This window comes from Anarhichas minor, unplaced genomic scaffold, assembly GCF_050575085.1.
Source record: "Anarhichas minor isolate MPS153535 unplaced genomic scaffold, ASM5057508v1 ptg000024l, whole genome shotgun sequence".
In the NCBI taxonomy this organism is placed as follows: Eukaryota; Metazoa; Chordata; class Actinopteri; order Perciformes; family Anarhichadidae; genus Anarhichas; species Anarhichas minor.
The window spans coordinates 10147917-10161947 of NW_027466470.1; the positions used below are offsets into that span (position 1 = coordinate 10147917).

At 39.9% G+C, this 14031-nt stretch overlaps 1 protein-coding gene across 1 annotated transcript; it reads left to right on the top strand.

Moving 5' to 3' along the window:
* The first annotated feature begins 1591 nt into the window (after nt 1–1591).
* LOC142956301 (amyloid beta A4 precursor protein-binding family B member 1-interacting protein-like) lies at nt 1592–13465 on the top strand. The gene is made up of 13 exons (XM_076097824.1): nt 1592–1603; nt 3915–3974; nt 5546–5621; nt 6354–6559; nt 6649–6720; nt 6799–6958; nt 7094–7215; nt 7304–7378; nt 7466–7609; nt 9599–9709; nt 11620–11718; nt 11871–11955; nt 12524–13465. The coding sequence occupies exons 2-13, from the start codon at nt 3915–3917 to the stop codon at nt 12634–12636; spliced, it is 1323 nt and encodes a 440-aa protein (XP_075953939.1). The 5' UTR covers nt 1592–1603; the 3' UTR covers nt 12637–13465.
* The last annotated feature ends 566 nt before the right edge of the window (nt 13466–14031 follow it).

The window sequence follows — 14031 nt, forward strand, 5'->3', positions numbered from 1 at the left end:
CACACACACACACACACACACACACACACACACACACACACACTGACTATATGCACGTCAGTACGTAAACCCTCCACCTCTCAGAAGTAGTTTGTTATAAATCTTCTGCTTATAAACAGTCACATGATAAATATATTGAGTCTGGAAATTTTTGTTTTTTTGAAGGACGGATGTACACTCCGCACGTATACACAGCAGAGTCGCACTTAGACATAGTTACTAATTTACTCACTTAAACTAAAGTGGGACCACACATGACTCTGAAACTGACAACAACTATGTTTTAAAAAAGAAACCACTGTGAAACGGTCACAGCTTCAGAGGCTTTTAAAGTCTGCACTGTTTATAGTGATGCTGTTATCATCAGTGACGTTCTAAATCTGCTGCCACTTCAACTGTTATTATAGTCTACACTCAGTTGCAGGTTTATTATGTTGTACACCAACCAAAAACAAATGCAGTAACATCCCACAATGCATCCTACTTCATGAAGGTTTTTGTTGAAGCTGTTTTCGAGAGGAGCTGAGTCAACTTCATGATCATTGTGGTGGCTGCGGTTTGTAGTGCAGTATAAAGAGAGCTGTTTCTGTTATTCAGCATGCCCTTATTTATATAAATGGGATGGACAACAATACTAAAGACCAGTCAGCATGAATCAATTTAATTCCACAGCAGCCCAAACAGCAGCCTCCAAAATGATCACGCAGTTGAATCAATTTCCCTGCAGAGTGTCAACAAAGGTTGTCTTATTATAAAACAATAGTGGCTTCAATCTTGCTTCTTTCATCAAAACCTCCAAGTCGTTACTTAGTTACATGCTGGTGTTTCCAGTTAGGCTTTTTTATTTTCCCTCGCTAAGGCAAGGTTGAATATTTGTAAAGCACCTTTCAACAACGTGGTAATGGAACATGTTTACATTAGACATAAAAATGCATAAATGCAAAAGGAACACAAGGCGAAATGAAAAGACACACAAAATAGGATTTAATAAGAGACAAATAAAGTAGAAGTGAAATGTATCAAAACACATGAAAAAAACAGGAGAATTACACTGCAGTTACAATGCAGGGGAAGATATGAATACATAGTTTTAAATGATTCTTTCAAAGCACTGCAAAGAGAACATTTTATAAGAACTGGACCTCAAGAGTCATGCAGGAAGTTTGCTGATGTCACCAAACTCTTTATATTTCACAACATGATATAATATATCCCCTCCTGACACGTGCAACAAAACCAACAGAAGAGTAAGAGAGATGTTCATCAATTATGCTACATAATCAGGCAAAATAGGTGGTGACACCTGCATGGCTCAACCATGATTGTGTAGGAGTGTAAGCAATGAAGAGAAGAGGAAAGAACATCATGGTCAGTAGCTGTGGCACATAATTAGAAAACTAAACCTCACTCCGCTTTACTAGAAATGCAGTTTAATCTATTTCCTGGTATCACAGGAAGTTCAGCTAATATCTGCAGAGGCAGTGCAGGCAAAGTCACGTGTTCAAGTGGTTTCTTATAGACTGACCTCTGAGAGCATTTTAGCACTCACACACACACACACACACACTCTATGATGCTCCCATGTGTGAAAGAGACAGAGAAGGTAAGAACTTTAAATGACAGTCAATGTTTTCTTAAGGACATTTATGAATGATAGATATGTATTATGGCAACTGTATACTAAATCGTTATACTAATTGTATATATTATGTAAATATATATATGTATGTATTTTATACATACATATATATATGTATATATATATATTATCCTTTCTGTTGGTCCCTTTAAGAGTTAAATACTTGAGCAGCCACATCAGCTTTGCTTAGGGCAAACACATGTCCTCTCACAGCCGCCAATGGATAGTTGTGCAACTAATTAGAAAACAGTAAAGCTCTCAACCACAAGAGAAGAGAAAACATGGTGATTTACTGTCATTAGGCAATGCTTTGTGATTCCTTTCATGCATATAAGTCTCCAGAAATCGCTTTTTGTCTTTTTGGCCCGTCCGCCTGTTGCTTGCCTGTCCGTCTGTCTCCTGGCGGTTCCTTGTTTTCTTGATGTGTGAGACCACAGTGGGAGACGGCAGCAACACTCTGACATGCCTGATGAGAGCATGGCATATATAAACAAACGGTGGTTTTGTAATGGATGCTTTGATGAGCACATGCCAGGGATCACTGACAAGTACCAGTAATTAAATAGACATACCTATAATAAAGAAGTTACAGAAACAGAAGTCAGGATTGACTTTCACACATGTGAGGCAGAAGTCCTGAGAGGCCACAAAGGCAAAGTTCACTTTCTTGATTAACAAAAGTCACTTTCATATGGAAGCAATACTTAGTCCACTACCGTCCTCTCAACTTCCCCCTCCACCTCATTACAGTTTAATGGATGGTCTGTTTACTGTTCAGCATAAACACAGACTGAACAGCACAGGCAGGACTTTATACTGAATGTACTTCGGTATGCACATTAGGCTGCATGTGTGTGTGTGTGTGTATATACATATATAACTGTGCATGAAGTAGAACAAGTGGTACATGAAGCGATAGACAGCAGGACAGAGGCTTTAAACTAATGAATGTCTCCAGATGAGTTTCCGTATATAGGACAGAATATGCACTTTGCACACTTCCAGCTGCAGCTTTAATGTGTAAAATGTATCAGCGTAAAGGTAAACAAAGCCAAACAGATGTTATAGCTCGCCGCCTATTTAGAGTCACCGGGATTTTTACTTCTGAGAATGTATTCACTCTTTCTGATGCACTCACCTATATCACAATGTGATCCAACCCGTGTCTTAAGTATTAAGAAAGTTAAATAAGCTGAAAAAACGTATAGTATTAAAGAAGCTGGGTAGCCCAGCACGTCAAACTTTGGTTCCAATCCTTGCTGGTTGTAAATCTTACCACCAATACTGCCTCTACATTTGCTGTTTCCGGCTTTCACAATATATTATTATTGATAACCACACACAGCAACGGTCTCAAATAGTTGGCAAGATGAACAGAGCTCATTCTTCAGTTTGCTTTTTAAGCCGCTCCACATGCGAGATGTATTATTGATGACCCTAAAGCTGGCAAAGTACCGCCTCCATATGGTCAAACCCAGACTTCCATCATGTTTTTCCTGATAAAAATCTTTGATCTCAATGAAGCAATTTGTTTCCACCAGAAATGATCAATTATAAATGCAAAGAATGTGCACCTCACATGGTGTCTTTCAGCAAAATGAGACAAAGTAATGACCAGTAAATCAGTAAGTGGAATGTGGACCCAAATGATGCAGATGAGGTGAGGTGTGTTTGCTTTCTTTACCTGTGACACACTCAGCAGAGTTATTCTCAAACCACCTCGCTCCACGGCTTACTGAAGATAAAGGTCACTGGTTAACTAGTGAAAAAAACAACGTGTGCAACTTCACTGCCAGAGCAACATGGAAACTGTTTGGACCTGCCACGCATGCTGCTTTGTCACTTCGTGAAGAAATGGCAATGACATTGCATTGCAGTGCTTGTAACTTTGAGCATGTCTAGAAATAGAGATCACATTTCTGGGGGGGGGGGTTTCTGTGTGGAGTGATTAAGCTCTTTTTGCATATTGTTTATCTGTTTTTTACAACTCTGACAGACATATCCAAACTGTATATGTGCATGGGCTTGCATGTGTCCAAGAGTGTTTTTATTTCTATACCACAAAAATGTTGTTATAGAGTTTATTTACTAACTTTTCTGCTTGCTGCATGACAAGCTATTCAACAGCTGGTGCCGGTAGAAACTGAAATTAAACTGAACTGAAATTATCCAAAGTTTTTCAGTTCCTGATGGTACTGCATTAGTCACTTCCTACACTGTGTTTAATCCCTGTACTGCGGCTAAAATCTAAAATGTTTCTCTGTACCATTCTCAGATGGACGACATAGACGCCATGTTCAGTAGCCTGCTTGGAGAGATGGATCATCTCTCTCAGGTGAGACGTACAGCAGCTGCTGCTGTGAGCTAAATGCTAACATCAACACAACATGCTCACAGTGACAACTCTAACATGTTGATGTTTAGCATGTATGATGTTTACTGGATTAATTCACCCAACAATTGTTAAATGAGACTATGTAACGTACAACTTAAGCTGGTTGTAATGTCTTTGTTTTCAAAGACATTTAAAGGGCCTACAAATGTTTTTTTGAGTTTGTTTTGTAGGTAGTTAGTCAGAAACCTGATGATGACGCTTTGAAAAGTAAACGGGAGACAAAAATAATACAATTTATCCTAATGAATGTCTAAACAAGAGACCTCGTGGTGGCGCTAGAGGAGTCAAGGGATCATCAGAGTCATGGTGATTCATCCTCTGAGAACCATGAATGGCTCCATTAAATTTCATTGCAATCCACTCATCAAACAGTAGCTGAGATATTTCAATCTGGGCCAAACTGGTGGACCATCCGACTCAAACTGCCATGCTTTTTGTACAACACATCCCATGATTCATTAGTAAAATTGATCTGGAATTTTGAGAAACAACAGTGTGACATCAAACATCTTTGACTCTTACACTTTGGCCGACTGGTCCCATGAGTGCTTTTGTTACAAGAAGCGAATCAGAAAAATCACTCAATGTTTACCTCACTAATCTGGACATTATCTGATTACACATGGCAGTCTTTGTTTTGAAACTGAAGCATCAGACAGAGAAATGGGAGGCGACGCTGAAGAGTGAAGTCATCGCATCTGGATTGGACCGTAGGCCATCGTTGCAGATTCCCTTAAGCACACATAAGCTGCTCATAATATAACTGCGGCTCGCCAAGAAAAACATTACACTCTTCTGACTGATGCGACCCTGAGGTGCAATTCATTATTGTCCATTTCAAATCTCTTGATGCAAGCTAAATGAGTGCAGCCCCGAGAACAGGATCAATCTGGAACATTACATCAGCCATACTAGAAAAAAAGGCTCTAGATGTCATTTTGGCATGCGCCCTCTTAGAAAGCCATCACAGTGACAAACACCACTCCAAAGACTGTCAACAGACTTGGCAGGAAGAGCATTTTTGATTGAAACCTAGATCCTCTCAGAGTCTGAGAAACAGAAGGATTTAAAGTGATTCCACTCATCGCCTTGATTGGGTTCATTCTCTGCTTCTTTTTTTTTTACCCGTGACTTTAAGAACTTTGGAGGTGTCATTTGAGCAGCAGCTCCAGCATGACCAACATCCCAGTTTAGAAAAATCTGTATTCTTTAATGGACTGTATGATTTATTGTCTGTGCAGGAGCTGAGTGCAGTGTGTTCTCTATTAAAGGAACAGCTGGAAAACAGAGCATAATAAAATGGCGGGAAACAATCACTGATAAATAACAGGCTCATCATGTAACAATTTCAAACAGTTCAGAGCCTTTCAAGGACACATATGGCCCACATGACTTCTGTGTAAAATGCAATTTAAAACAACCAATGGAATTAAAGTACATTTTTCAAAATATACAACTGCCATGGGTGCTGTGAGGTGTTGTTCATTTACCATCTCATTTCTTCGTTGCAGAGTTTAATGCCTGCAGAAGTGGACCCTGACTCACAGACACACAGCACCTTCTCCATTGGCTTCACAGACCTAAACGGTACAGTAAGTGCTCGTTCAGATAATGATGCTCTCATCAAAAGCAAGAATGGCAGATAATAAAGCTTCAATCTCCAGATCAGCAATGTGACAGAGCTAAGAGTCACACTGCCCTGGCTGAAAGTGTGATGTAGAAGTGGAGGAGATGTGATGCAGTCTTTCAAGAGATAAGGTTTCATTTGAGAGACGGGGAGTGACGTTTTTTCTTGCGCTAGAAGGTCACACCAACCTCTTGCAACCAGGAGGGATAGAAGTGGAGATGTTTTGGAAACACCATGATGTTTTGGGGATTTAGATATACAAAAAAAAAAGATAAATTAAATCAAATTAAATTACGAGGGGGGAAAAAATTAAGTTGGGTCAAAAACCAAGCTAGTCTCTTGCTTCAACAAAAGTGAAGGAGCAAAACATATTTACCTTTGATTCAATGCAAAGTGAGAGAGTTGTGTCAAAGAAATGACTTGACATTTTGGGAAATAAACTTTGCTTTCTTTCCGAGAGTTAGATGACAAAATTGTTACCGCTCTCATGTCTGTACGTTAAATGTGAGGCTAAGGCCAAGAGGCAGTTAGCTTAGCTTAGCATAAAGACTGGAAACAGGGGGAAACAGCTAGCCTGGCTCTGAGGATCTTGTCATCAGTGTGATGTTGAGGGATTAAACCTGGACTGGTACCTTTATAAGTCCTCTTCTCTAATATTTCGGGGCCACAACTGTGCCCTGATCTCTGTACAGAGTCTCTTAATGAACTGGAGGACCACGACCTGGATGCTCTGGTGGCTGACCTCAGATCAAAATCAACCACCTCAGATGGGCGACTCCCCGCAGATCAACAGACCAGCAGCTGTGCAGCAGCCTCAGCAATGGCTTGGGAACCTGAGCCAGCAGCTGCCCGTCCTCGACCATCGAACTCTACCGAATCCTCTGACGGGCTGCAGATGGTAAACTAGAATACGTCACTGATCATAAAAAATAAAGTTGTAATGTCATGAAAATAATAACTGATTACCTCTTATTATTATTCTTACAGAGCGAACCCCAGACAAAGGCAGAGAAAATTAAACTGGCTCTGGAGAAGCTGAAAGAAGCCAAAGTTAGGAAGGTAAGTCAGCAGCTTTGTGTGAGTCTCTCTTAACTAAGCAGTCCTATGAAGTTAAACCCAGCTTGCTGCCTCCCCTAGTTGATAGTCAAGGTGCTGATGAGTGACGGCAGCTCCAAGACACTGATGGTGGATGAGAGACAGACTGTCCGAGAGGTTCTGGACAAGCTGTTTGAGAAGACACACTGTGACTGCAGCATCGACTGGAGCCTGTGTGAGACCAACCCTGAGCTGCAGATTGGTGAGATGAACATGTACATATGCTGTACATACGCACTCAGATCACATGCAGAAAACATAGCACATGCCAAAAAATAAATCATCTACAGAGGCAGGAGACACTGTTTTCAGCCCACATGTTTTCTCATCATTTCAGAAAGAGGATTTGAGGACCATGAGCACTTAGTGGAGCCCCTGTCTGCGTGGACTCGCGTCAGTGAAAACAAAATCTATTTTGTGTCAAAACCTCAGAAGTATGTGATGTTCACTGACCCTCAAGTGAGTAAGAGTTTTCTTCTTGCCAACGTTTTATTACACTGTTTAATGCTTATTCGGTAAATTGAACTATGCTTTTCTCACCTTGCAGTTATTTTACATGTGGAAGAAGAAGAAAGCATGTTTGAGTGGGATTAACGAGCAAGCCAAACAGCTCTTACTCAAGGTCAGTTACATTGCCATACCATATTACTGGAACTATGTTTTAAGTTGAATGTCTTTTAAGTTTTGCATGTAATCTCTGACCCTTTAGGAGCATTTTGGAGGTTCCACTCTGATTGTTCCTGATCTTGAGGGCAAGCTGTACCTAAAGGAAGATGGGAAAAAGCTTTGGAAACCTCTCTACTTCATGCTCAGGGCCTCGGGCATTTACTATGTACCCAAGGGAAAGACAAAGGTATGGCAGATCAAATACGTTTTTCAATGAAAAAATCCACGTCATATTCAAGACAACCCGTAAAGGTGGGAGATTACAGTTAGTAATATAGCGACTGTGGTGAAACCACCTCCCGACACAAAGCCTAGAGAACATCGTCATGACAGTGAAGCTTTCTTACTATTCTTAGATAGCTGTAAGTGACTTGTGTCTGAAAGTATATAGCGTTATTTTAGGTTCATTTACATAAACTACATAAATTTAACATTGTAACTAACTAACTACCTTCCTTGCGATATTTAAGAAATAGTTTGACATTTTGGGAAACGCCTCACGGGCCATAGCTAGCAGTCGGTTAGCTTATCTTAGCATAAAGGCTCCTTCCAAGGGTTAAAAAAAATCCATCTAAATCTCATGAAGTAACAGGCTATAATTGTTTGTTTATTCCTTTAAAAAAACTAAATGTCAGAATAACAAGTTGTCATCAAGCTATTTGTTGCTCCATGCTTAGCTAACATTAGCTAAACTAACAGACACATAATCCCCTATAAAACCACAACCTGTCTATCAAACACTTTTAACGGTAGAAAACCAACAAATATAACATGTTAATGATTAACTTTAAATGTAGTAGTGGGAATATTGTTTGGGTTTATTTTTTTTACATTTAGACAGAGTTAGGCTAGCTTATTCCCCCTGTTTACAGTCTTTGTGCTAAGCTAACCAGCTGCTAACTCTAGCCATAGCGTTATATTGGACGTGCAGACACGAGTGTGGTATTGACATTCTCAACTATGACTCATGACAAAGTGCTTTTAAGATGCATCGGTGCATCTATACATTTGCAATGTTGACAAATGGTGTCAGCTTTTTCATGCAGTCTGTTACAAGATACTTTTCCCCCCTGTGAAGTCTATGATTGCTCACATCTGAGCTCCAAAGTGTAGCAGAGGCAGAAAGGCAAGAGAGAGCGAAAGAGAAATGAAGATGGACTGTGTGAATTGAGGCCTCGTCACTGTAACTGTGTTACTGACACAGAAAGGAAAAACACCGTCCATGCAGACTGTAAAAAAAATCATCCAAGAGGAAGAAATAGATGGAGGGCAAACTGTGCGAAGCAGATGTGCAAATCGCAAACATAAGAGAGCTGCAGGAATCTTCTGAGGTCAGGACACAAGAACGAAGCAGAAGACGATCTAGAAAGGATAGTTCAGTAGGCAGGGGAAAGAGAAATATACCAAATCAGACAGAAACAAAAACGAACAAAAAAAACACAACAGCTACTATCATAAGTAAAGAGAATACTGGAGCTGTGATCCTCAAGCAGGCCAAGTTAGAGATAAAGTAAGAGGTGGAAGAAGAAAGGGGGACAAAGGTGGGAGATCAAGTCAGGAAACCCGAGAGAGCAGAAAAGAGAGAAGTCAGAGCAACAGTCATCCTCTTAGGGTCACCTCCACTTCCAGGAAGCTTCACTCTGTAGTTTCCATTGAATCACAGCAGCGATGTCAGTGTGGTTTCATGTGTGAACACGATGTGTTTCAAATCAAAAATGTAAGAAATGCTTTAGAAAGAAAAACAAAATATTTCCCTTGACACGGAGCTTCATGGTGGACTTTCTTTGGAAATTAAATGAAGACAAATGACCTCGCACTGACTTGTTTTCTTTGACGTGTCTTCATTTTTAAATACCTTCCATACAATGAGATTGAGAACATGTATTTCATCTCCACGACATGATGACAAAATAGAGAAACAGCATTTAGACCACTCCAATTACCATTTCTATGTTTGTGCGTAAATGTAATCCGTAAAGCCCATATGTGAATTTTTCCACTATTCCCTCCAACCACTTAAGAGAATCTCTGCTGTGCACAACACATTTGCAGGATAACCAGAGAATAATTGTTCATATATATAACCACCTACATTTGTACAATATGTATAGTGTATAATATTTTCCACATAATAACATTCCTACGATGGTGATTGGCTTTTTTCTCTGCCCGGCAGGCTGTCAGTGATCTCATCTGCTTTCTTCATTTTGAAAAAGTCAACATCTACACCACCAACAACTACAAACAGAAATACAGAGCTCCCACCAACTTCTGCTTCATGCTAAAGGTAAACTCAAAAACATGTGATCACTAAAAGTTTAATGAGGTAAAGTCATTGCAGAGCACATTTGTGTAATCTACCTAGTGGATCAAAAAGGTCCTGGCTTGACAAGAGAGAAAAATGTACGCAGGCTGACGTCTACAACTATAAATAACAAGCAGCACCTATTTCTGGTATTTTTTCTTAAAAATCCTTCTTAAAAATTTTACTTACCCATCTGTGGTTTTTACTGTTTTAAGAATCAAACCATGTCATATTCATAACTTGATGTTCAAATTGAGCTAGTGCACTTTCAGGTGATTTACAAGATACATATAATTGTTTTCCCCCCAAAACATCTTCGTCATCATCATCCTGCACTCAAACCTTTCTGTGTTCTCCAACATCAAATGCCAATCATCACCAATGTGAGGAAATTAGATATTTGAGAAATCTGCATTAACAAAAAAAAAGGTTGTGATTTTAGGCGGGAGGATAAAAAAAGTTTTTTTTTCTATCTGACAAGTAGTCTCTCCACAACATGGTCAGAGGTTTGTCAGTTCATGTGTATGTTTAAATGAAGCTGTGTTGGGCACTCGTTGGCCTCTTGCAGTATGACGACACTACACTTGGAGGCCCATGCAGCTTAGATTAACAACGCATCTGAGACAGGAGAGAGAAAGATGGGATGGAGGAGAGAAGTGAAAAAAGCAGAGAAGTATAGTCACTTGGGCAGAGGTGAACATATGCGGGGTTTAACATCTTGGTGGTCAATATAGACTTTGCAACCTTTGAGTGTCAATGGTGCAGTGAAATCTTGATCGGACCCAAATGCAGAAAGCCGGGACAGACAGTAGGCTAACTTCAATATTTTAATGAATTTTATCTCTTTAAGAGTCCATGCAGGAGACATGTTTGTCCAGCAGGCAGGTAACAAGCAATCGGTTGACAGGTAACTGGTAACAAAAACTCTAGACAGCAACAATGACAAACCAATAAGGAGCTTAGGAACTGAGGTAGTATAATAGTGACTGTCTGACTAACAAAAGGAAGTGAGAAGAGGTGACCAGGAGGTGAGGTGAGTGCAGGACTACTGAGGCACAGGTGAAGCTCATCAGGGCAGAGCAGACAATCAAAAAGGTGGGGAAACTCACCAAAACAGGAAGTCAAGCCAAACATGGCACATGAGGAGTGAACTTCAAAATAAAACAGGAAACAAACTATGACAAAAACAACCCAGGACCATGACAATGAGCACTGTTAAAATCACACTATATCCACTATGGTGCTTTCTGTAGTACAACAGCTTGGTTACATCAAACATGAGCATAGATTGAGAGGGAGGCTGAAGATAACGAGAGGAGGACTTTACACGACTGCACTCCTACACGTCAACAGATAAAGAGCAAAGCTGTCAGAAGACACGAAACGTGTGGCTGGCAATGACAGCTTTGTCATGTTGAGGGGAAGTGAGACGACTTAAGAGAAACCAACAACCCTCAACTGGTTTTGACTTGTGACTGCAATGTGTATTTCTGGCACCTTGTTGTTGTTTCAAAGAATTGCTTGTGAGAACCGTTTGTTTTCCTAATAAATAAAAAAAGTCACATCTAAGTTTTCCAATTGTTCAATTCAACTAATCAAGTGCCACATTCCCAGTGAAAATATTTTTCTGGTCCTGTTTTAACAGTTGTAGTCATGAGTGAAGGTCCAAAGTGCAGCAACAGTTTGGTACCAGCTGCCCTCTGCTGACTCGTACGTGTACTACAACAGATACACAAACTGGCAGCAGAGATCAGTTTTGACCATTGTTTTTATTATATATATATATATATATATATATATATATATATATATATATATATATATATGCAATACTAAATCAAGGGAATGGCCCTTTAACCTCACTGTTCTCTCTGCATGTACTCTTTCCCCAGCATCCCTGCATCCAGAAAGAGTCACACTACATCAAGTTCCTGTGCTGTGATGACGAACACACACTGTTGCTTTGGCTGAACTCCATCAGAATAGCCAAGGTCAGATTCAACACCGTCAGTAACACAAATCACTTTAATGTGAGCAGTTCAATTAGAAATCTATTGAATCTGTTTGCAGCTTCAAATTTGGGAATTTAAAAAGCAATTATAGACATTTCATCTAAGTGTGTGTGCTCTGTCTATGTGTTCAGTATGGGACTGTCCTGTTTAAGAACTACCAGGCTGCAATGAAGAGAGCCTCCAGTTCGCAACCTCCCCACTCTGCTGCACACAAAGGTGAGTCTACACGTTTCAACGGCAGCTGTTGTAATCTCTTAGAAGCTTTGCATTAAGGAACCTAAAGTGACGTTTTGCAAAGTTCGTGTGTGATTTTTGTAGTAAGTGCAGACTGCAGTGACTCCTAAGCACTATGATTACCCAAAATTCCCTCGCTCAAGCACTGAATCAGCCAAAAGCTGATTCAGCTCAAAAGGTGGTATGTCTGTACTGGGTGGAGGCAGTATAGAATTTGTTCGTAGTTAGAATTAGTTTGTATGTTGTTCAATTGCATGTTTACGTTTTACTTTTCCATCCAAAACAGAACTCAACCTAAAAGTAAAAAAAAAATGCATGCATGGTATTTATTCTTGACTCTAATAAAATCAAAATGAAACCAGTCTGAGAATTCTGATGTACTTAAGACCAACATTTTACTTGGAGCTGTTTGTACAGACAGGCCCAGGTTAGAAAACAGCTGCTTTTGAAAAAACAAAATAATATAGAATAGGAATACCACTATTAAAACCCACATCTCTGCAATTACTCTCATTTGTCTTTACAGACAGATACAACAGCCCAAAGCCAGATCCGGCTCCACCCAAAACCACAAACGTGGAGGACTATCCACATGAGCCACCACCTGACTTCATCCCTCCTCCTCCTCCTCCTCCTCCTCCTCCCGGACAAACACACGTTTGAGACACATCCTCCCCTCCCTTCAGCCTGGATTAAGCCAGTTTAGCCTCCCTATGCACATGTCTGGACAAATGTGCCAATAATATGTTTTTAGTAATGCGCTCCAGTGTAGCAGTAGCGTCACATGAATATGATGCAATAGATCACATTTTAAAAGCTTTTACTTATTCCCAGACGTATACTTTCATTCAGCTTTACAACACACAGACCACACACACTTATGTCCACTGTTTCAATGAGCTGTTTATTAAAAAAAGACTGTACATAAATTTCAATGAACACATAATATGTACAAACTGAGAGGAGAAGACAAATATTAGTTTCTGTTCCCATGAACATTTAAGTTACTGATTTCCCCCCCCCCCCCACCCACGTTTCATCATTAAGAAAACACTCATCAAAGAAAGGCGCCTTGACCTGTGATGCCCTGAAATGCGAGACGTTAAGTGGTAAACATTACAAAGTCATCAGTGGTTGTCTCATGATTTCTCGATGAAAAAAGTATAAATTAATCCGTTACATACAAACTGCTAGCGGACGTTCCTCAGCAGTATCCGACACACAAAGAACAAGTTGAATGCGAAGCTAGAAATACATTAGGTAGAAAAAGTTGTTTTCTCACAAAAGATTACCTCATGATGGAAAAAATACAATCAAGAATGGGATGTAGTGGCAAATCATTCACTGTAACGATTTTCTTTTCTTAGCTGAATGAATACTGCTGATTTGAGTCATTGTCTGTGTGGAAACCTGAAAATGTTACCTCTGGATAATAATCCCCTCACAACACATTATCCATTTCAAAATAAAAGCATGTGTTCAATGCCCGTTATTCCCAAAGTATGTATGATTGTGTTTATGTGGATAGTTAAAAAAAAAAAACATTGATTCTGGGATAAGCTTCAATGATATTGATTTTTTTACTTGAACCAACAATCACTTTTCAAGAGCAGGCATCTTATTTTGCAAAAGAAAAGTAGTAGAAATCAGAACAGAGGTCTTCATATCGGCACTGTTTTTAAGACCTCGGGATCGCGATTCATTCCTTCACTGCAGTTAGCAGGTCATTCATATGTAGCACAGACTTGTATCTTGCGTGTAGATCGACATAAACACACCGTAAGTAGCAGACAGAATCGAGCTATAGCACATCACTGCCGGGTTGCTTACATTCACTAAAAAAAATGCAGAGGTGATTGAAGACGATAACAATCAAATCTGATAAATGTTCATCCTCCGGAAACGAAGCAATGCGACTTTAAACCCCTTGTTCCACTTCTACAGCATTCAGAGCAGTCTTGGTTTGAGGTTGTTTAGCACCGATGTAAAGCACCACACACCACTGAAGGAATGGACGAGTGTCAAGGTTTAGGGGACACTTCTGGATAAGCAACTCTT